The sequence below is a fragment of the Passer domesticus genome, chromosome 14 (assembly GCF_036417665.1).
Source record: "Passer domesticus isolate bPasDom1 chromosome 14, bPasDom1.hap1, whole genome shotgun sequence".
Lineage (NCBI taxonomy): Eukaryota > Metazoa > Chordata > Aves > Passeriformes > Passeridae > Passer > Passer domesticus.
In genome coordinates, this window is record NC_087487.1 from 18,211,788 (window position 1) to 18,235,951 (window position 24,164).

A 24,164-nucleotide genomic window follows, 5' to 3' on the forward strand; every position below is an offset into this window, starting at 1 on the left:
AAACCTCCTGGGACCATTGCTGCAGCTCACCCCACCTTCTGTGGTGGCTTCACATCACCAGGGGCTGGCAGGGGTGGGAATCCTCTGTGCAGGGCCAGGCTGGGGCAGGGACACAGCAGAGATTCACAGGGAAAACCCTGATGCTGGGAGAGGCTGTGACAGGATGGCGCTGAAGGAATGGATTTGCTCTTGGAATGAGGATGGCTGTGGGCGAGGGGCCCTTGTGTGAGCTGCTGAGGAGTGAGCGGTGGGCTTTTTGGAAGGAACAAGTCAATGCTGTCCTTTTTTAGCCTTGTTATGATAGAATCATGGAATAACGTGGGTTGGAAGGGATCTTAAAGCTCACAGGCAGGGCCACCCAAATCAGCTTGCTCCAAGCCTCATCCAACCTGGCCTTTAACACTTCCAGGGGTGAGGCAGCTACAGCTTGTCTAGACAACCTGTGCCAATACTTGGCCAGCAGAAGGTCCTGGGGCACATAATAATGACAGTGTAAGAGTTTAAACAGGTTGTACAGCTGCAGGATTGCTAAATTCTTATCAGCCTCTCCTGTCATGGCTGAGATGGAGTCAGTCTCTTCGAACATGCTACAGGATAAAGGAAACATGTTCAAGTTGTGCCAGGAGAGGTTTAGTTTGGGTATCAGTGAAAATTTCTTCAGAGAAAGGGTTGCTGAACATTGGCACCCCCGGGGTGTCCGCAGATGAGGACTCCACTGCCCGGGACAGAAGTGGAGTCCTCATCCTGAAGGGATTCCAAAGCCGCGTGGGTGTGAGGGCATTGGGTATAGCAGTGAGTCTACATTTCTTAACTCTTCCATATGCTGTTAGCTGCCAGGGTGATGTTTGTCATGTGATGACTGTTGAGCAAAATTGATTGTGAATTCACAAATGTAAAATAATAAAATGGCTGCATTAAAAGTGTTAAGAAAAATCAGCTATATTAATGTCTACATTTGCTATGGCCTTTATATATATATATTATAGACCTGGTAAGCTGGAAAGAAATATTTAATTTCTAAAGGGCATAGCGGTGGCCTCGGCAGTGCTGGGGAATGGGCAGGACGGATCCGTGAGGGCTTTCCCAGCCCAGAAAAGCTGTGGCTCAACGACCGCAATCCCTGAGGGCGCCGCCACCCCTGAGGGCGCCCGGCCCCGCCCGCCCCCCGCGGCGCGCGCAGGCGCGGGGCCCGCCCGGCGGGGGCGGGAGCGCGCAGGCGCGGGGGCGCCGCGGGCCGGTGCGGGCCGGGACGATGGCGGGGCCCAGCCTGCGGCCGCACGTGCACTGGGCACAGCGGCACCGCGAGCTCTTCCTGCGCGTGGACCTGAGCGACGTCCGGGTACGGCCGCGACACCCGGGGGACACCCGGGGGACACCCGGGGGCACTCGCCTGCGGGGAGCGGGGGGCGCACTGACCTGGGGACATCCGCGGACACCGCGGGGGTGACACCTGTGGGGAACGGGGTGTGGGGGGACACTCACCTGAGGGGACCCCGGGGGGAAATCACCTGCGGGACCCCCCGGGAGGGTGCACTGACGGGTTCTGAGCTGCCGGCTAATGCGCGTTGTCCCTCCGCAGAACCCGGACATCACCATCACCGACAATGTCCTGCACTTCAGAGGTAGGAGCTCCCTCGGGGGGTCTCAGCCTGGCCCCCAGCCCCGGCTGCCGCTGTTGTCGCTGTCGCTGTTGTCCCCAGGCAGGGTGCCTGGTTCCCATGGGTGGCAGGAGACACCGTGCTGGGCATGTTCAGATCTGCCACATCCACCCACTGCCCTCTGTGTTCCAGCCCTGTAGCCACAAAAGGCCCTATCTTATCTAACAAGAAAACCCCAACCTCCCCGTATTTAAATACCGGTGGAATTTCCATATATCCTTCCCATCCCGGGCCAGCCAAACCCCGGAGGTAACTCACAGCAGTTTTTCCTTTCACAAAGACCTTGTGTGCAATACTTATCAAGCCTCCACATCAGGAACTAGTGCTCCATTTGGAAACTAAAGCAGATCTTGCCCTGAAAGATGGGATTTTTTTGCAGCTGGACAGCTGCACATTCCAGCACCACGGAATTTTTAAAGATGTCTCATTAGGAGCTGCTGCCTCCTCGGTGAGCCACAGCCAGGCCATTTGATAGGAGGGTGTTGCACATTTCTCTTTGGGATCAGTTTACAGCATGGAAGGGTGGGAATTAAACACAGTGTGCAGTTTTGGAGCCCTTCTGGGGACAGGATCAATGTGGGAGATGACAAACCCTGATAAGTGCCCTCCTGCTGCTGGGAGGCACTGCCCACATCCCCTCCTGCACTCCCAGCAGCAGCCATCCCTGGGTGCTCTGTTGTGCTGAGGCTGATCCCCCAGCAGGAGATTTTCTGCTGTATTTGAGTTATCCATGAGCAGCCTTTTGATCCCCTCTTTTGGGGGATCATGCTGGCTTCCTTCTGTTTTCAGCGTGGTGCAGACTAGCTGCTGACTCCTGCATCTGCCCCTCCAATGCTTTGGTGTCTTCCCTGGAATTGTGTGGTTTCCTCTTGCTTCTGAGGAAGGCAGGAAGAAAGTGCTGTGAATAAGTGCTGAATATTTCTGTGTACAAAGCATCCTTTGCAGGCGGAGTGTGTGGAACCTCACACTGACTGACAATTCTTGTCTTTTAGCCCAGGGTCATGGTGCCAAAGGAGACAACATATATGAATTTGAGATCGAGTTCCTCGAGCCAGTCGAGCCTAAGGTAGGTATTTTTACTTCTCTAATTCTTGCAAAGAAAAAATAATTTTTGAAGAACTTGAAAGAGAAATGGCTGCGCATAAAGTTCCCAATATACTGTTTAAATTTTTCTGGTAACTCTGTAGTAGCCAGCTCTGTGGCAGTCCTGTGTGCCATTGTCTTGTTTTAATGCAAATCATCTCACTGGAGCTGGTGCTTGCATGCACCAGCTTGAGTAAGCACTTGCTTGTCACTTGTTACATGGCAGTTTTAAGTTTTTTAAAGGATTTAAAGCAGAAAAATAATGGGAGAATCTGGCAGTGTGTTGTCTGATGCAGCCTTGACTGGAGGTCAGGGGGATGTTGTGCAGTTATTGTGATGTTTCATGGCTTCTTTTGTAGCTGGACAAAAGAAGAGAGTCGGGAGAATTCGTGTTTCTGGCTCGAGCAGATTTCTTAGGCTGTGATATGTCATGGCTCCCATTGGAGAAGTCTTTCCTTAATTCCTGTTGCAATCGGTGTGGAAAGAGCTTGGCCCAAAGAGCTGTCCCTCTGTGTCACTCACGGGTGGCTGTGAGGTCTGTCCCCACCTCTCAGAGCCTGGGGCACAGGAGAACTTGGGCTTTGCTCCTGGGGCAGGATTTGTGCTGCTTGTTCCTGGCTGAGTTTGGGATAGCTCCAGTCAGACCAGGAGCCACCGTTCCCCTCTGCTCTTCGGCAGGGAAGGAGAAGGGAAGGAGGGGGAATTTCCAGGCTCTGTCAGCAGGCACGTTTCTGGTGTGGCTCCTGCCAGGTGTGGAATGGCAGACAGTGAGCAGCTCTTGGTTCCAGGGTCTGGTCACTGCCTTATCATCTGCCTGGCCCACAGTGTGGGAGAGGTGCCTGTCTCTGCCTGTGCCTGTCTCCTGTGCTGGCAGACACAGGCTCTGCTGTGAGCCAGGCCTGGAAGGCAGGTCCTTGCCTCTGCAGAGCAGCCTCCTTCCAAAGTTGTCACTCTGAGTCACTGTGGAGGACTGGAGAGCAAACTGAACTCTGTAACTACAGATGGTCAGGACCAGGCAGTATCACAGTCCAGGTTTTTCTCCTTTAGTTTGGATGTGCAGCATGAGGTCCCCTTGCTGGTGCCAGCAGTGAGAAATGGAGCATGTGGCAGGCAAGGATGAGGTGGAGGAGCTGTAAATTACAGCAGCAGCCTTCAGATGTCTGAGGAGCATCCAGCCAGCCTTGACAGCAGAGCTGCTGTAATGTGCTCAGTTTGGAGTGCAGCTCCTGCAGCAGTTTCAGCTGGTCTGACAGGCCGTGCCATGTGGAGCAGCCTCGGTGATCAGAAGGGCTCCAAGGTGACAATGCTGGGGACTGTAAGGATGGAGAGGTTCTGGGCTGCCACTGTGCAGGTGGAGAGGCCTTGTGGGGTGGCAGTGACCACGCTGCTCGCGCTGTCAGCTCACCTTGTCCCCAGGCATTCCCTAAGGCTCTTAGCTCCTTCTCTCAGTGCAGCAGGTGTCACATGGGGTCCCCTGTTTAGACAAAGTACCTGTGGCTGCTGGCAGTGTTATTTTTACTGCTGGCTAGAGGAGGTGGGTGGCTCACAGTACTGAGTGCAAGAAGGTGTCAAGCCAAGGGTTTTGACAGAAGCAGGGGTTCTGTCTAGGAAGGCTGGCACTGGGGTCTCTGCTAGCTCTGTGGTGGGATACAGGCTGCCCATCAAGTTGTGCAACCATCACAGCTGCCATCTTCAACGGGACTGCCCTTTGCTTGCATGTCTTGGGTGGCAGAGAGACGTGTGTGCAGCAGCAGTTGTGTCAAGCCTGCCTCCTTGGTAAGGGGGGCTTGGCTGCCAGCTCAGCCTCAGAGCTTGTTTCATCGGATTTTGCTGATGTGTCTGCCCCCAGCCTGTGTGCAGGATGACCCAAAGGCAGCTGAATATCACGGTGCAGAAGAAAGAGAGTAACTGGTGGGAGAGGCTGACCAAGCAGGAGAAGCGTCCGCTCTTCCTGGCGCCCGATTTCGACCGCTGGTTGGACGAGTCGGATGCTGAGATGGAGCTGAAGGAAAAGGTGAGTCCTGTGGGCACCTGGAGCTTGTGCTGCCACTTACAAAGCAGGGACAGCTGTTCTCCTGTGCCTGAACCTGCATTCTTTATTTGCCAGGAGTTCCTGGCATGCTGATTGTTATTGCTGTTCTGTATAGAGTTGGTTAAGTGTAGCATCCCATGAACTCTCTCCTCTTACCACAGAGTAATCCTCCTGGGGGGAAAAGACAGACTCCCACATGGACTTGCCCTGGTTTTTCCTGTCCTCTCACTGGCTTGGTACCACTGGTGCCTGTCCCCCCTCCCCTGGAGACTAATCCCCTTTGCCCTGCCCTTAGCTCCACCCCAACCCCTTCCCCTTCTTAAGCTGCCTGCACTCCGTGGTTGCCTCTTTCTCACCGGGTTCCCTTCAGCCACATGTGATATACTTTTCTGGAATAAACCTTGCAAAAAGGAGCCTTTCTTGCCTCTCTCGCTGGGCCAGCTGTGGTGAGTGTTGTGTGGGGATCTGACTGCACTGCCTGAATGTTAACCCAACCTGCTTTTCTACAGGAGAGGTTTGTTGGGAACAGATAGTAGGCAGCAGCACCCACCATTCAACACCTGCATTGTATGTTAAATGGTTCAAATTGTAAGTGAGAATTTGGAAATAGGCACATTTCTGGTTAGAACTGGAGCTGGAGGCTGTGTGCTGGCTCCCTGCACGTGCCCCTTGCCCAGTGTGCTGATCCACAGAGGATCATGTCACTCTGCCATGTGGAGCCCAAAGGAGTGAGTCCTGCACATTGTCTGGGCAGCAGGGATTGCTGAGGCTCTCCTGAGCCCCTGGCTGGCCCTGCTGGTGCATTCCAGCATCTGGTGAGCTTGAGCAGCTTACTGACTGGGGAGGTGCAAGATGGACTTGGAAAAGGCTTGAACAGACCACATTCCTGCAAATCCCTTTTACAACAAACACTGCCCTGTTCCCTGTGCAGCCAGGAGCTTAGCAGGGAGCAGAGAGGGCACTGCAGTGCCAAGGCCCAGGAGCATTGGGAAAGGCAGGCAGAGAACCTGGGCTGGATGTTCTCTCTTCTCTTCAGGTTGCTGGTGGGTCATGTAAGAAACAGCACAGTCATAACTGAGAATTAGCACAGAAAGCAGAGGCTTTTTCAGCAAAAGCATCTAATTACTAGAACAAACCACACGGTGAGGGCAGGATAACTGGTTAACACCCTCTGGCTTTTACTGTACTATAATTTCTGGATGATGAATGTTCTGTTTTAAGCTGGTGAAAATTTAAACCTTCTAGCTACTGGCTCCTTGGCTGAGTTTTAAACCCACCAGCTTTGCCAGTAGTATAGTTAACAAATCACTTGCTAATTACAGTAAGTCTTTAAAACCTTATCCTTCATCTTAAGGAAGAAGAAAAGATTAACAAAATGAAAATAGAATCCAGAGTCCCAAAAGACCGTAAGTAACTGCATCTTTTTAGTGGGTAAAGTGGGATTTAGGAAGTTTGTTTGGGCTTTGTGAACCTTGACTCTTAAGGAGAAGTTTTGAGTGGCTTGGTGTGTCTGGGAGGGAGATCTTTGTTTTGTGAGCTATTAGAAATTTAATAAAAATGGACTGAAGTTTCCAAGGAATGTCAAAAATCTGACTAGCAAGTATTGAGTTCTGGCAGATGATGGCAAAAGCAGGACCCCCAGTGCCCCAACAATGCTTTTATCACAATCAATAATTTCCCTTTTCCTTATAAGCTTTATTCTCAGAAAGCCTGGTTTGCAGCTCTGTTACCATTGTACTCTGCTCACCTGATGTGTTTATTATTGATTTTAGCTTTCAAACACCTGAAGAAGGGATACCTAGTAATGTATAATCTTGTACAGTTTTTGGGATTCTCTTGGATTTTTGTGAACATGACAGTACGACTATTCATCTTAGGAAAAGGCAAGTAATGAGCACTATTTTATTTATATTGGAGGGTTTGAGTTGATTTTCAGTGTTGTTTTTAAGACCTTTTAAATAGCAAAACCTAAAGGGAGATATATTTAGGAGGTAAACCATGAGTGCAATGCCAAAGAGTACAGTGAAAGACTTTCAAAGGTCATCAAAGTGTCAAGGGCAGGAAAATACTGTCCCCTTGTAAGTCACAGCTGTGTACTCTGTGAATGATACTTGTGCTCTGCCAGGATCACTTCTAACAAAATCAGCTGAAGCAAAATGTCTCACTGGCTGCAATGTTAATGTTTTTGAAAATGATCTGGACAGAATATTTTGTTTTTGAAGCAAGAACAATCCATTCTGTTGAGGTACAGCACTATTGCCATTTTTGTAAAGCAATTACTGAAATAGCTCTTGATCCTTCTGTGTGTGAAATGGAGCAGTGTTTCTGCCCCAGCTGCTGTGAGTTCAAGATAAGGCCTATAAAGAACTTATGTAATTATGCATCATGTTTTTTCTCAAATACAACCAGAATCCTGTTATCACAAGCTGTGCTGCTGCACCAGCTTCCTGAGCATGAAAATTCATTTGTTCTCTAAAATGGTTGGTTTCCTGTGTCTTACAGATTCCTTCTATGACACATTTCACACTATTTCTGATATGATGTATTTCTGTCAGACCCTGGCATTAATGGAGACCATGAATTCACTAATAGGACTGGTCAGATCACCGCTGTTACCTTCTGTACTGCAGGTTGTATTTTTAAATTCTTCTCCTTGCTCTTATGTTTAAAGTAAATGTTTATTTTACACAAGTGTTGAGGCTCTCCTAAAACAAGTGATGCAATCTCACTGGCCCTGGACTAGAGGATTTCTTATTCACAAAGCAGGAATTCATGCTTCCCAGTCTTGGCTGTGGCAGGCTGTCTGTCTCCTTCCATCACCTGGTAAGGGAGTGCAGGACAGCAAAAGCAAGAACCTGATAAAATACATGATTTTGTTTTGGTGCCAGTGTCCTTTTTATCCTGGTTGTGGTGCATAAAAATGTGGATGGCTGATTTGAGCCATCCCTTGGATTGTACCTAAATACAGGGCAAGGTGCCTACTTGTAAGAAGCTGGTCACAGCTCAGCTGTGAGTTAGTTGTGTGCTCAGATGTGTGAGGAGTAGATATCTGGAGTTTCTGACAGCAAGGACTTGCCCTTCCTTTTGATGAAGAGTGAATGTTCTTTAATATGTTTTTCTTTAATAGATATTTGGAAGAAATTTCGTTTTGTTTGTTATCCTTGGAAGCCTGGAGGAAATGCAGAGCAAACCTGTGGTGTTCTTCATATTTTATTTCTGGAGTATCATTGAGCTGTTCAGGTTGGTGGGATTCTCCTCCTAGCAAGTGTGCACAGAACAAAGTGGTTGTTCCCAAGAAAGAAGATTTTCATCTTTGTATTTTTTGGAAGAGTTGGCCCCAGAGGGTGAAATCTCCTTGAGTCTTCCTTCACCTGCCAAAAGCTAAGGCAGGGCTGGACTCTGAAAGTGACACTGCCCTCTTGCTTTATTTCTTTATTCCTTTGGTGCTTTGAATTTCCATTGTTAAATGAGGCCTTCATCTTTGCAATGCAGTTATTTTGGAAGGTTTATTAGGCAGCCAGGCAGTTGCCTTCATCCCTGTGTTCAGAATGGCCTGAGCCCTGTAAACTGCCCAATAACCGTGTGTCCATCATCATCACAGGGACAATGCCTTGAATATTCTTGTGTCATCTGGGAATTGTGTTGAACACACAAGACTAATTCTAGTAGTAGTTTCCATTTTAAAGTGTTTGTTTCCCCTCACACTGCAGGTATCCCTATTACATGCTTTCCTGCATTGGAATTGAGTGGAAACCACTCACCTGGCTCCGTTACACTGTCTGGATCCCTCTCTACCCCTTAGGGGGCTTGGCAGAAGGTATCTCCCTAAAACAGTTTACTAAATAATGAATTCAAGGCTGGGAAAATAACTCCATTTCATTTTTCAGCAGCTGGACTTAAAATAGTAAAATAGAACAACAGATAAATAGATTTGCTTTGAGGTGAACCAAATATAAGCATTTTGTCTTTCATACTGAATCAAATCTTATTTTCAGTTTGATGTAAAGTCTTTCTTTTGGAGGAAAGACTCCTTTTCTGGAGGGGGAAGTAAAGGCAATGATGGGTTGCATGAACAAATGGAACAAGAACAAGCTGCACAGGATGCCAGTGCTCACTTCCCTCTGCTGAACCAAAGCTTTGTCTGCTGGGCCTGACTTGCTCAGCCTGGCCTGGCTTCACACCAGCTCCCAGGTCTTGGTATTATCTTGTAAATGACTGCAGAGGACAGGCAGGGGCTTATTCCTGTGTTGCCAACCCGTGTCTGTGAGCCAGGAGGAGCTTTGGGCATTGCCCAACACCGAGCAGGGGGAGGAGTGTGCCTGTTTCATTGCTGGGGGTATTTCTGGATGGCAAATCCTGCTGGCACGGGCCCTGGGGCTGCAGCTGTGCATGAGAACAGTCTCACCAGGAAGGTTTCCTGCTGCACCCCCCCAGCCAGGTGCTTCCCACCTTCAAAATTGCTGTCATTAATCAGAGATGGCAATTTAGAAGGGACTATGCTGAAATAGTTGGTGTGGGCTGGGTAATTATATATTTTATCTGTACTTTATAATGATGGTGACCTTCTGCTTTCAGCTGTCTGTATTGTTCAATCCATTCCAATCTTCAGTGAAACAGGGAAATTTAGCCTGGGATTGCCAAATCCACTGAATGTCACAATCCAGTTTCCATTTGTGCTTCAAATATATCTTATAGCCTTGTTTTTAGGTAAGTATTTAATTCTATTTCTCAATATTGAAATTAAAAGGCCAGTTTCCCCTGACTAACTTGATTTTTCAAAGAAAATGAAATTCCTGCATCTTGGGGACCATGGCAACACAAAATTGCTTGAGGTTAAGTGTTATCCTTGTGGATTGTTCATGTAAATTTGTCAGTGATGGAGGGAAACACACCTCCAATGAGCTCTGATTAGCCCTCCAAAAAGGTGATATTGGTAACAAATTAGCAGCACAAATTTGGGTGAAAGGAGTAATTTTTACATGTGTTTATAACCATAGTGTACTTAGTTTCACCTTTTAGGGGGTATTTGAGCTTTAGAATGATGTAGTGGCAATTGAAACATAATTTCAAATTAATTTAGTTAAATGTTGCAATATAATCACAAGTGCAACATGAAATCATGTTTTTCCAGGAAACAATATAGAACTCTCTTTAAATAGTACATTTAAAGAAGAAAACCTGCTTGAGACATAGTTAGTTTGTGGTGTTACATTTGTAAACACAATTTAAATTTCTTGTACCCACACCCACACATCTCACCACAATCTAGCAGAGAATTTTAAACTGAACTTTCACTGGATTTCTCCAGCTCAGACATTGCTTAAAGCCACCCTTCAGTTGAGTTTCACTCTGAAATACCTGGTTCATCCTCCTTAGCTCTGCACAGCTGGTGTCACAACTTCTTAAAGGTGACAAACAAACCTTCTAAGCAGCTCTTTACCAAACAGCCTGTGCAGCAACTCCTGCCTCAGCCAGCAAGAAAACACTTGCATTAGCTTTCACTGCTACACACACCCCTAAATAATTTATTTTGTTGTGTGGTGGTTGGGTTAGTTGGGTTCTGTTATTTTTCCTTTAGATTTGGTACAGCCATTTAGCACAAAAAGACACAGTGATGTCCTACCTAAACACTTCATTCTTTTCCAGGGGTATTTATAAACTACCGTCACCTCTACAAGCAAAGGAAACATCACCTTGGACCAAAGAAGAGAAAGATGAAGTGAAGCAGGACTGCAATGCTTTCTTATCTCACTTGGGGACAAGACAAGCCTCTAATTCTTACGGTTTTACCCACTGTAATGCAAGAATTTTGTAAAATGAAATGACCAGGCTAGATTTCATGATTTCATAGTGAATTCAGGTAACATTCCCTTATGCTGGATTTTGTTCCCTTTCCATCATCTATGCATGGCATTTACCATTGAACATTTAAACTTGTATCCTGTCAACCAGCATATTAGAAAGAAATCCTATTATCTGCATATGATATGCTTATAATCAGTGGAGCAGCACTAACTAGAAATAGTGTTTATCTTTTAATTGGAGATTTGCTCTTTCAATACTGCATGCAGATAGGGCTTCTGATGTGGGATATGCTCTTTGCTGGCCTGTGCTGTTCCTGGGAGGCAGCTTTGGTGGCAGGAGGAGGCACAGTCTGAGGCCACTGTGCAGTGTTTGGGTGTTCAGCAACCACTGGGATAAACTTGCTCAGTATATGTCCCCCCTGTTCTTCTGCAGCATTATTGATGGTGCAGAATTAACACTGGAAGTAGCTGATGCTGATTTAAATGCTACCAATTTGTCTGTTTCTAGCTGAGCCTTAACAGAATAGGAGCTCTCTGTGGACCATAGCAATGTGTATTCCTGTAGCAACCCATCCTGTCCAGTCATTAGGGAAAGGAAGCTGCCACTGAGGGCAGAAATGCTTTCCTGGTTGGTAGAGCAAGCACTGAAATGTAACAAAACAAGGGAACATAGGTACCAGCTCTCCCCTGGCACGTGAACCCCAACAGAACTCCACCCAACCCATGCAAAGGGAGAATGTGGAATTCTCTTGGGAGATGGGGCCCCTCTGATCCATCCTGGCAGGGCTGTGTTCCTGTATTTACAGCCTTCAGCAAGGCAGCAGTCCCTCTTCTACCTGCATTTAGGGGTGCAGCAGAGAAGGTGGTGTGTATGGTTGACTGGCTCCTGGGGGGATGGAACAGGGGGGTCAAATAAACCATTACTTAGATAGCACATATCAAATCTTAGTAAGGGAGGTCCCACACAGGGTTTGAAGCACCCTTTTCTCTTTGATTGCTTTAACCACCACCGTCAAAGAGAAGCTCCCCCCACATTTCAGGTCATCTGCTGTCTCACCTGGAAACCTCTGGCTCAGCTGACTTTATTTCAGCATGTCCTTCTTCACACTGAGTCTCCTGTAGCTGATCCCAGACTCATCTGGCCTCCTTAACCCAGCTTAGAAATGTACAGCAAGTTTACTTCAAACTGCACTGTGGTTATGAACAGGTTGTTTCCCAACTGCCACTGCCCCAGGGCTCTGCAGAGCAATGCCAGCAACCCAGAACAGACACAAGCTGAGATTAGCTTAGTGCCATGTTACTATTTATCTTTTTCTATTGTAAAACAATATGAACCCTCCAGAAAATTATTTTATATATATGAAAAGTAACAAACAGCAGAAGGTTTGTGATATGGACCCAGTGCTTGTTACTGTAAATGAAATATTGTTATGAGGAGACTAACATAGAAGCAGTACAAGCTCCACGCTGCATTTCACAAATTGTGTTCTGTCAACAAGAGGCAGATACAACTTCTCTTTGGGAGAAGCACAGCCTACTTTACTCAGGAGAGTTGAGCACTATTTACACAATATTTCACTTAGCACACACTGTACCTATGTTTGAAGTATGTGAAAGGGTTGAATTAGCTGAGTAACAGAACAGCAAGGATCACTTTCATACTTTAATTTCTTCTCTGGGCATTTAAACCTCTGTTATGAAATCTGTATGTATTCATCAGTGAAATTGTGGTACCTAGTGCAAGCTGTCATGGATCTTACACTACTGAATTTTAGTCCTTCAGAAAGAATGTGTTTCTATTAATAAAGATTTACAACCAAATTTTCAGTTCAGTTGTTTGTTCTTTCAAATTATAAAACTTCCTGCGAAGTTGTATAATTTGATATTTAACTTGAGATAAACAGCTGGGACCTGAGCCTTCACCAGGTCAGTGTTCAGGCCACACAGCCTGGTTGCTATGAAAACGGAACAAATCCAACTTAAATTTTCATGAAGAATTACTCTTTATTTGTATTATGCAAATAAAAAACCATGTGTCCCAAGATCAAGTTACTTTCAGAAGCATAAGTACTGCAATGCAAGTGATAATGCTTAGTATAAACTGTCAAGTTGGGCATAAAGTCAGGGTGAAAACCCCAAAATCAGTTCTGTATCTGATCTTGCAGGGTGCTTCTCACACCTTTCTTTGGAGTAATCAATTTGATGTTTAAAGTGTAGTAGCTGCCTTTTAGGATACTTTCACCAGCAAGTTCAGTTGTGCAGTAACTGCATTTTGGGGAGGCCAAAATCCAAGAGCTGCCAATGGCATTTTTTTCTCTCCTCACATGTACTAAATAACTTCCACCCATCATCCAACACCATCCCTGGGTTTGGGACACTTTCCACAGTTTCCAGGTCTGACTAAAAGCCACCACAAACGAGCTACTTTTGTTTAGAGAGCACTGATGCAAAACTTCCCTGTTTGGACAAGGAAGTTCTTCAAACAGTGATCAAACAGGCCAGAAGAAAATCTGAACCGCTTGAGCCTTAATCTAGAGAAGCTGCCAAAATGGAGACTTCACATTCTCTCAGTGCTGCTGCTGGAAAAGTCTGTCTGCAGAGGAGCAATGTTGTGATCATAGGCAGCGTATTCCGAGGCTCCAGTACTTGCCACTTTGAGCTGCTGGGCCGCGTGTGTGAGCTGGAAGGCGGCGTCGGGGTGGGCGGTGTCGGGCAGCAGCGTGCACTCCCGCTCCAGCATGTCTGCCACGCCCTTCAGCAGCTCCAGGAAGCCAAAGGCCAGAGCTGCCTTGCGCAGACGATTCAGCTCCTGCAAAGACACAAAACCTCTTTTAAAGACACTGCAAGCCTCGACATCAAACGTGGGGTTCTTGTATCTGTTTTTACAGGTGATGTGACTCACAGTGCAGCTGCTGGAAACTGCCCAGCTGCTCATGGATAGAAAGTCAGGGCTGAAGATGAGAACAGTGGTCTTCCCTTGATCCTCTCCTATAAACCTCCACTTCTTCCTTTAGTGCATTCAGCTATTGTACCTGCCTGCTTTGTCTGTGTCTCAGCAGGGCTCCAGCTCAGGCTTCACTGACTGACTGCTGCCTTTGACCACAGTGTCCAGTAAAGTGTAGATACATTGATTTTTCTTCCCTACAAACTGAACAGTGCTTATGTGCACTTAGGCAGGTATTCATTCTTCAGGTCTCTGGAGGCTGCAATACCAAACTGCTTCAGCACTAAGCTTGCAAAAGGAATAATTACCTCCAGCTACAGTCTGGTTTTGGATCATTATGGTGTGGCCAAATGTGCCTGGAACTTTGTCTTTCTCTGCTTCAGTTGTAGATAAAATGGAGGAGACATTTTCAAGACTCGGAGAGACATCTGTGTTCCTATTCCTCTCTGGTCCCTGTTAATTTCTGCCTGGACAACAGCATAAAAGTTCACCATGGAAGTAGCAGAGGTCATGAGGGGCACTTGTAGACATGATACATCTATGCCAGAAAATGTAGTGCCAGACCATTGACATGAGACCCCCTTGTCTCACCTAACCAGTCTGTAAGTTTTTGCAGAGCACTGCAAGCCTGAACAGAACACACTGTGGTTCCTCTCAAATGCACCACCCTCACTATGGATCAAACTTGGCCAGCCTGGAATGTTACTCACTTTATAGAAGGTTTGTGTTTTTTCAGGGAGTTTCCTTGCATTTCTCAAGATCTTCTGTACATCCGTCTGCAGAAAAGAGAAAAAAAAAATCCCAAAACCTTGGCAGCTTCTGAGGGAAGCTGCAGAACAACCCCCAACTCTTTATGGATAAATTATCCTGACCACTGACAAAACTGCAGCTCACAAAGGCTGAAACATAACTGGTAATTATACTAAATCAAATAAACCAATCCAGATGCTCCACTGGAGACACTGCTCTCATTAAACAAGCTATGCTTTCTGATTGCATTTTAATCATGACATTGTAAAGAGGCAGTGTTTATAAAAACGAAAGAAAAGCAATAAAGCAATTACACTAAATGGGCAAGACATGCACAGACTGCAGTTCCTGCTGAGATGGCTCCTGCTGCACCAGGTAGAGCAGCACAACCTGGATCATTACCTGGAGCCCACTGGGTTTGATCCACACAGTGACATTCTGAGCGTAGCTGCGCTTGTTCTTGGGCTGCAGGGGGAAAGGGCTCTTATTGTCATCCTCTCCATAAGGATTTTCTTTTGCATCTGGGAGAAAAAATAAATTATAGACTTAGCAACTAGGAATTGTCAAGAGCATTCACACAGCACTGAGTGGATAAGAGTTACTCAGAGGAGTGTGACCAGTACCTGAAATGGGGCCAAGCTGTGCCATCTTCCCCAGCCATGGGAGGGGCTCAGGACCAGGTTCAAAGAGTGACATCATGAGGTTTGATTTCTTCTTGCTATCAGCTTGTGAATAAAGCATTCCATACCACTCTGGCCTGTGGAAAAGAGCAAACCCTCAAAAGCTGAAAATCTCCCACCCCTCTGTGTAGAATGTGCCTCCCTCTCACTGTGTGGAGGCTCAATGTTTGCAATTTGTACTGACAGAAACAAATCTGCAATTAAAAATCCACAGCTTAGTCTAGCAGTGCAGAGTTCTGCACAGAATACAGATATAAATAAGCATAATTTATAAATAAAGCCCAAATGAGCAAAGTAAGAGATTTTTCAGGCAGACATCCAGCTCCATACCCCAACTGGACGAGAGCCACCATGCCTTCCACTTTCAGGCTGCCATGTAATAAAACACAGAAGTTGGGGATTTTCCCAGCAATCTGATTAGCTGAATTCTCATCTTCAGTGTCATCTGTGATCCCAGGTCCCACCTCATCCCCCTCTGGGGAAGAATCAAAGCAAACAAAGAGAAAACATGAGAATAAATTCAACCACAAGAGTTCTGTTTCCATGACACCACCCCTTACTGTCTGCCTGCAAGAGTTAATACTTTTGTAGAACAAACAGCTGCAGAATGAACTGCTTGGGCAAAGTGGCACAACAATGACACATAAATGTTCCACTGCATTGTACTCAAGGGCATTAAATATTCATCTTGCACCACACATTTCATGGCTCATTATTATTCTGAACTGTACTTTTAGCATGTTCTATTAATAATGATGTTGTAAAGACCCTGGTCCCTCTGTGAACTTCACAAAGAACACACTAGGCAAAATAAGAGAGCTTGTGGTCAAGGTTTTAATTTTAATGCAATCACACAAATATGACATTGGTATTTTGATAAAGCAAAAAAAAACTGTGCTTCCAGTCTAAACCTCATTACAAGGGAAACTTAAAGTAGTTTTTGCTGAAATAAACCAAATTTGCTCACCTCTGTTAAGTGCAATGGGCAGTACCAAGTGTCTGGACAAGACAGGAGGGCTGGAAATGTCTGCAATATCTACAAACCCAACAATTTCTAGATCTGCAAGGAGACAACAGACTTAAATCAGATTTAAGACAGTTTAAGTCATATTTGGACATAACTGAAATGTATTCAGAGGCTATTTAACATCACCACCACCAGGTTTTCTGAAGCAATGACTAAAGGTAGCACAGGAGAACCCAAACTGAACTGGAGTGCAAAGGTGTTAATAAGTTAGAAATACATCAACACACAACTTCTGAAGATGACTTCCAGCACACACAGACTGCTGCCCACCAGCTGTGCTGCTGGACAGTTACAGAACTGGGCACCTTGATATTTGCACTGCACACAATCCATTGCTGTCTTATAAATTCCAAAAGAGAAAAAGCAAATACCTGCTGCTCATGGGAGCTGTGTCCCCTAACGGGAGGGCTGGGAAGGTTTTTCTTTGCACATTTTTTTTCAGAAATAATTTCTCCTCCCTGAAGCTTATGAGGCTGTTCATGGGAAGCAGCCTGTGGCTGTCTCACAGTCTCTACCCCTAGAAATTGTCACCCTGAGCTCTGAAAGTGCCTCTACCCTACTCCAGCCCTTTAGCCAGGTACACATGGATGAAGCAGGATGATATTTTTGTTCTCTAGTGTCACACATACACCAAAAAATTACACAATCAGAGACTGATCCTTGCAGAGACAAAGTGGATGAAGCAATAAATCCACAGGATGAGAGGTGGCAGTGAAAGGGCAGAAATGAAATTTATTTTAGTAAAAAAGCAATCAAAGATTTGTTACCTGTATTAATTGCTTTAGGAATGGGGTCTATTTCCTCATCTATAATGAAAGGCTCTGGTCTGGGAAATACTTGCACATCAGATGTTAAGTGGCCACACTTGAGGACAGCATGGAATGGTGTATAAGCCAGGTCTATTAGCTTTCTAGAACACAGTTATTAAGGAAAACATAATACATATTAAATGAAAATAGTTTGTCTAAAGCACGCTAATTTAGCTCCCAAACATTGTTTAACTACAGTTAATTCAACAGTTCTAGTGTTGCTAAATTATGAAACAAAGCAGCATTATCCCACTCATGGAAAATGAACAATAATTATGGAAATTACTGTCTTCTATCTGCCAAGCATAAAGAGATGCTACAGTTTGGTTACAATCACTAAATAAATATTGACCATAACCAGTGAAGGCCGAGATGAAATTACAGTTAACAAGATAATACAGTATAAAAAAATAGTTTAATTAGAACATCTTATATGACCAGATTTCTTATTGTGTTTGTTTTCCTTTTGAGATACCCACTGGGGACCTTCCCAAAGGTCTGTTATCTACAAGTGTGCTCACCCAAACATGGACTGCACATTCTTCAGGCACAGGGGGCCATCAATGGTGAAAATCTGCCCTTCCCCATTGTTTAAATCAATGAGTCGTTCCAGGCAGTCTAAGGAATCTGTGCTTTGAAGCTGCAGAAAAAGAAAGGGAAATATTTTTATTGAGTGTTCTTTTTATTCTCTTTTGTACTTACCAGTATTTTTAAAGAAAATATACACAACACAGCAGAAGCATCTGACTGGATGCTCCCATGATTTTTTGTTCTCTTTCTTCTTTCCAAATAAACCAACATTCTTTGTCTCCCAGGCAATGTTCTCTTATTACTTATCAGAAATGGAAGATTTATTTTAAATATTTATTTTAAATATTTTCCCAGTTATTTTTAGATGTTAACAGTGCTTCAATCCACCAGCTTAATCAAAAGCATCATCCTTGACAGAGACCATGAAGCTGAAATATTGATTTCAGCTGAAAAATTGATGCCTAAGCAGAAAACCCTTCTGTGAAGGACACAATACAGGTATCAAATCAAAAGCAATGCTATTAATAAAACTTAATCTAACAAATATTAGTCAAATAGGCTTCTTTTAAAACAATATTTATGCATCAGAATTTTAACTCCTGTGAAGATTTTTAAAGCTGGGATTGAAATTTGCAAGAGAAGAAAAAAGGAGGAAGAAGATTGACATGTTCCCTTCAAAACTAAGGAAAGGTGTTTTGAACACTGGCTTGGAGACTTCAGTTCTCCCCTCTCACATTTCTACATACAGCTACTGTGTCTTAAGTGTTAAGCATCTTTGCAACACAAGTAATTTATTCATGAACTTAACTGTAGATTAAGAAGAGCCCAAAAAGCCTTTAACATAATTAATGCCATAGTAATATAAACAGAGACATTAAAATCCCATAATATTCCCCAGGGACAAACTGACATGCTTTATAAAGATGATGGTAATAATGCAGTAACAGTGGATAATAATAACAGTGCAATAATAAACCTTAAATTCTCTTTCACCCAATAACTAAACACCAGAGTGCCAACTAAACCCTGAGCACAAGAACATCAACAATGTTTTGTGCTGACCTGGCCGTGAGTTCAGAGAAGACCAACAATTACCCAAAGCAACAAAGAACAAGCCATCACCTCTTCCAGGTTGGCCATGCACATGACGTAGAGCTTGGACGGGAACGGGAAGGGCAGCGGGAACCTGTTGCTGTCGCTGCGCTGGCTGTGGGTGGCCAGGGAGTGGCGCAGGGAGCCCCTGCCGATGCCCAGGCAGCCGTCGGTGACCAGGACAACCTGCAGGGACACCGAGACACCCCAGCTGCGCACTCAACACCCACGCGCTGCAGGAGCCTTCCCGCAGCAAGGGCTCCCACCGGGTTCCTCCGCAGAGCTGGGCAAAGAACTGCTGGCAGAACTTCCAGACAGAACCCCACATCAAGGAGGAATTGAAGATTGAACCCTTGTGGTTTACACGGTGTGCGTTGTAAATAAAGGTTTTCTTGGCATTAGGTAATACATTTAATTTTTACCTTTAATTTATTCATTAATTTTTAATGAATCTCATAAATTTAATTTTTAAGTGTACACTAGAAGCACAGTGACTACACAGCCTCTTGCTGTTGGACTCAAGGATTCCAGGCTTATTTTCAGATGGATGATAAAGCCCATTTCTTCTGCAGAATCTGGAGAGCAGCTCAACTTCCACTACAAGCCATAGAAACCTCAAAAAAAAGTAGTATTAGTGATCTTAATTCTTTGCAAATACAGCTGCATTATGCTCACATTTTGCAGCAGAACTCCTATAGCAAAACCTCACACTTTTCCATTCAATTGCACATTCAGTCAATCCCTGTGGAAACCTGCACTAATTACACTGAATAATGGGAATATTTACGCTCAGCTGTGACCCAGTCACATCCAGAGGAGTGAAAGAACTGCTCCTCCAATGCTGCATGGCAACAGCAGGCATGATTTCTGGCTGCTAGGTAAGGAAAATCAAATTCAGTTGAAACTCCATGTGTAATTGCTACATCCAGATTTGTTTTGTATTCTCCCTTCATCCTCAGTCTCTCCTCAGAACTGGTGCTCTCCAGAGATGTTTTCCACTGCTCCAAGGCTGCACAGCACATTCCTCAGTGCCCTCCACCACCCCAGCACCTGAAGTGCCAGTAAAATGAGCTATGACACAAATGAGAGACAAAAGAGTTGAGGTCTAATCTCTGCTTGGTTTTCACACCTTTCTTGCTGTTTGCTTTGAACGTTTTTGCTGCCCCAAGGTGCCTTTTGTCAGTGTTGGATGATGAAGCACTGCCTAACCAATAAACCTCCATCCTTCTTCTCCTTAAGGAATATTGCTTCAGGCATCTCCCCAGCTCACTGAGCTGCAAAATTGCTGAACTTAAATCAAGACCCTCAGAAAGCAGAGGGTTAAAGCAAACTCTGCCAGAAGAGGCAGCAGATTTGGAAGGATGAGAACTTGCAGGGCAGGGCTGAATGGGGTATGTGAGCAGCTGCATGGCAAATGACTCATTTGGGAGAGAGTCAGATCAAAACACACTCAGCAGCAGCCCCACGCTGTTGTTTGAGAGCTGGGATTGTTACAAGCCCTGGAAACCATCAAGGGCTGGAGGGGAGAGGCTCCTGGTGTGGGACTACACCCTTTCCAAATGGAGTGAGGCTCCTGGGACAGCAGACTGCATCCAGGTCAGACACCAGGCCTGCACAGCAGTGCTCCTGAGCCACACTTTACAATCCACTGCACTACAAGAACACACTGGGCAGGAAACAGTCTCTTTTTTTTTTTTTTTTGCTGCTGAATATTTTTATGAAGATCACCTTCTGTTCATGTTGCAGGTTTAGCCAAAATACAAATTCTTTGTGGTTTTGCACAAAGCATGCCTGAGAGCATTCCAAACTTTGAAATGACATTTACATTTCTATGTGCAACTCACAGGAACAGAATCAATCACAGAGCCACAGGATGGTTTGGGTTGGAAGGGGTCTTTAACATCACCAAGTTCCAATCTCCCTGCCAGGGATAACTAAACATGCAGTGAACTTAAACCAGCCATACCTGGCAAGGAATTGCTGCTCCCCACTCCTGCTGGACAATGTTGCAAACCCCCAGCAGCGCCGACTCCAAACAGGTTTTGTCATAATCATCCATGTTACTCAGGGCTTCCTGCAAAGACAAACACCACAGTCACTGCTGGGGGAGTACCCCAGCCAGGAGACACCCAGCAGTCACTCCTGGCCTTGAGGGAACTGGAATATTATCAGGGAACTGGAATATTATCAACACAGCTCTTTAAGAGTGAAAAAACACCTGTGCACGTCTTAAAAAATAAAAACCTGAGGTAACATCTAATGGGAAATACTTAGCTGAGAAAATCCTCACAGGTGTCAGAGCAGAGACCACAGGGAGTTTGTTTCACAAAAACTCTTGGGGAGAGAGAGAGAGAAACAAACCCAAAACTCACATCTGCAGCCACAAACCAGCTTTTGTCCTAGAAGTGAAAACCTCACACTTAACACAGCATCACCAAGGTGCAGCTGTGAAATGAACTTGCTAAAGGAGCCTGGCTGGGCTCCAGCCTTGCAAAATTCCTCAAATGAACTCTTAGGGAAGTGAGAATTAATCAGAGAGGATGCACTGGCACCTGCCTGCTAAACTGCAAACGTAACAGAACGGCTTTTAAAATCTATTTGCCCAATGGACAAACCCAAACCAGGGTGCCCTGTGACAGCAGTGTGTCATCTCCTCCTGCCTTGAGGGTCAGATATAAATGTACAACCTTTACTGGATTCAGAGGCTCCAGTGCCTTACTGCATTCATGTGGAATTTCCCCCTTGGACTTCCACCTTTCCATTTCCTTCTCCCAACTTCCCACCACATCTGTGAGGCCTAAAATCACTTATTCTCACTCTTGCACTGTTTTGACTTCTACACACTCTCAACAGCAGCTTTTCTCCTCCAAACCACTGACTCAAAGCCTTTCTAAGTGGTCCTGTCAGCTGCACTGTTTATCAAGAGCAAACCAACAACTACACACAAAAACAGGAACATCTCAGACCCACGTGGGGAGCTTCATCAGGCAGCCCTTCCCTCCACCCCGTTTTTAACTCCATCCATTTTAGAGTCAAGCAGCCACACCCCAGTGCAAAGGTGCAGCTGGCAAATTCACTGTTTCAAACACGCTGATTTCACCTGCCCTAAAAATGAGCACAAACCCACTCAATTCAAGACGTTGTGCCAAAAGGATGATACCAAAATCACAGAATTTCACCCTGCTTTGGTGGCACAATTGACCGATTTTTTAAAAAATGCTGCCAGTTTACTGCTTCAGCGTTCACACCCCCTACCTGGAGCGTGTTGTAGTCTCTTGTGAAGGGCACCATGAGCTCCCAGAGGGATGAGAACACCACCAGGGCCGTGAACTCCAGCTTGTAGTTGGTGGCCATGTGCTCGAAGAGCATGGTGAGCCCGTGGGCAGCCAGGTGCTTGCGCTGGTACTCCTCGGAGCCCTCCACCGCCACGGGCCGCGTCATGGACAGCGACACGTCCACCACCACCACCGTGGGCATGGCGAGCTGCTCCTCCGCCGCCCTCACGGGCGCGCTCGGCTGCCTGCAGCGGGAGGGAAGGCACAAATCATCACCGAACCCGCACCTCAAATCATCACCGAACCGCCCCCTCACGCCGAGCCCGAGAGAAGCGATATTTACCCTTTTCCCCCCCAAAACGCGGGGCTGAGCACAGGTTAGGTGAACACACGCCGAGCCCCACACGGCATTTCCAGCCGGGGCGCAGCGCAGGGCCTGGAGGCGGCAGGAGCCGAGCCTCGCTGGGGAGAGCGCGCAGCCCCGCCGCTCCGAGGGCGCTGGGGCAGGGATCCAGCCCTCCCTAGCAAGCTTCGCCCTCAGCGGGGCTGTCCCCGGAGCGCTGCCGGGCCGGGCCGGAGCGCGGCGGCGGAAGGGAAAGGCTGCAGCACGCCGCGGCCCGCCGCGCCGCCATGCGTGCCGCACGGAAAGCGCTCCGGCGGAAGGCGCCCGTGAGGGCTGGCCCCGCGCGGGCAGCCGGGGTTTGGGGTGGCCGGGCTGGTGGTGCCCAAGTAAAATAGCAGCCAAATGACCGCCGTGTGTGGAGAAGGGTTTGTGGATAAGCGTGCCGGATGGGCAGTGCGCCTCCTTCTCCCGCTATCTGTGCGTGGAGGGAGCGTGAGGCAATAAACTGCAGTGCAAAACTGGGATGTGCTCCTGAAGTTGTGTGTTCAGACAACGGTTTGCTTTAAAATTATCAGAGAGCCACAGGATAGTTTAGCTGGAAAACCCTTCTAAGATTATCAAGTCCCATTATTGTCACAGCACTGCCAAGGCCACCATAAGCCACAGGTGCCACATCCACCCAGCTCTAAATCCCTGCAGGGATGGAGGGGCCCAGGGCAGCCTGCTCCAGTGCTGAACAAGCCTTTCAGCAGGACATTTTCCCAATATCCAACCTAAATCTCCCCTGGCCCGGCCTGAGGCCGTTCCCTCTCCTCCTGTCCCTGTTCCCTGGAGCAGAGCCTGAATCCCCCGGCTGTCCCCTCCTGTCAGGAGCTGTGCAGAGCCACAAGGTCCCCCTGAGCCTCCTCTGCTCCAGGCTGAGCTCCCTCAGCTGCTCCAGCCCCTTCCCCAGCTCCATTCCCTTCCCTGGACGTGCTCCAGCACCTCGATGTCCTTCTCGCCATGAGGGACCCAAAATCAAATCATACATTTCCAATTTCCCTGCAATAAATCTGGTGATTAGATTGCTGTGGCTGTTAAATCCTTGGCCAGGGATGTTTTTATTTCTTTCTCTGTGGAGCTGCACTGTACCCACATAGAAGAGCCATGGGCACCATCCCCAGGTCCCTGCTCCCTCCCTCTGCTTCAGTGCTCCTGGCACAGGCCCTGAGGGATTTTTCCAGGAATCAACGAGTTTTAAACCTCCCTCTGGCATTGCAAAGTAGTAAAGACTGTGGCAAAGACCAGCAGAGCTTCTTGTCTGGCATCTGGCCTGTCAGCCACAGGAGATGCCTCAAATGCAGCTGCATGTTCCATGTTCAAAAGTGTTTATAAATGTGATTTACCCACTGCCAGGGCCGTGAGGGTGATCCATGTCCATGGCTGGTGCTTCAGTGCAGGAGTTTGTGAAGGGGATAATCACTGTCCTCACACTGAGAATAACCTGTGGTAGCAGACAAAGGCATTGGCTTCAGAGATAGACCCAAATCTATACAATACTATTTAATCTGCTTAGGGGCTGTGGGTATTAAACTGGATTGGGAATTCCTCCACTAACATGTCCTTCACACCTGACCCGCTCTTGTTCCAGGACTCTGCCAGCAGAGGGGACATCCTGAAAATGGGATCATTTTCACCTGCCTCTCTCTGCAACAGCATCTCCCATCTGGCTGTCAAGTACCAAAGAAGCTTCCAGCACTACACCCAGCCCCTGGAACTCCCCTTCCTCCTGGGCAGACCTTTGGAAGGTAGGCTGGGGAGGTTTGTGTGATTGCTTGGATTTGTGTTACTGAGACAGGGGGTGAGAAAAGGAGTTCATCAGGAACTGACCTAAGCTTAAAGAAACAATTCTTCTGCATTCTTCTGGTCAGGAGTTGTGAAAGGCTGCAGAGCTCTTAGAACTGATCCTAGTTTGGATTTCTTTCTGCTCACAAAGGGTCTTTTAAGCAGCTCATTTTGGAGAGAAGTAAAATCAGTATTTAAATGGGAGTGTGTGCATAACTGTGTTCCCTTTGTGCATCCTTTTAAATCTCCTGTCTTTGTTAGGGAAAGTTATTTTCTCTTAATGTGCAATTTGTTATACCTCTTGTGCTGTTC

The 24,164-nt window shown here is 46.5% G+C and overlaps 2 protein-coding genes across 2 annotated transcripts; one reads left to right on the forward strand and one right to left on the reverse strand.

Annotated features, from left to right (window-relative positions):
* Nucleotides 1-1,180: 1,180 nt before the first annotated feature.
* Nucleotides 1,181-12,398, forward strand: HACD3 (3-hydroxyacyl-CoA dehydratase 3). Its single transcript, XM_064388925.1, has 11 exons — nt 1,181-1,339; nt 1,580-1,622; nt 2,651-2,724; nt 4,591-4,755; nt 6,128-6,179; nt 6,546-6,656; nt 7,276-7,403; nt 7,901-8,013; nt 8,484-8,590; nt 9,349-9,480; nt 10,420-12,398. The coding sequence occupies exons 1-11, from the start codon at nt 1,253-1,255 to the stop codon at nt 10,494-10,496; spliced, it is 1,089 nt and encodes a 362-aa protein (XP_064244995.1). The 5' UTR covers nt 1,181-1,252; the 3' UTR covers nt 10,497-12,398.
* A 158-nt stretch (nt 12,399-12,556) lies between these two features.
* Nucleotides 12,557-22,363, reverse strand: INTS14 (integrator complex subunit 14). The gene is made up of 12 exons (XM_064388924.1): nt 22,029-22,363; nt 21,666-21,930; nt 20,377-20,484; nt 18,441-18,596; nt 17,309-17,427; nt 16,746-16,888; nt 15,919-16,011; nt 15,282-15,426; nt 14,895-15,028; nt 14,674-14,792; nt 14,232-14,297; nt 12,557-13,386 (listed from the first exon to the last, which is right to left on the reverse strand). The coding sequence occupies exons 2-12, from the start codon at nt 21,885-21,887 to the stop codon at nt 13,135-13,137; spliced, it is 1,557 nt and encodes a 518-aa protein (XP_064244994.1). The 5' UTR covers nt 21,888-21,930; nt 22,029-22,363; the 3' UTR covers nt 12,557-13,134.
* Between the last annotated feature and the right edge of the window lie 1,801 nt (nt 22,364-24,164).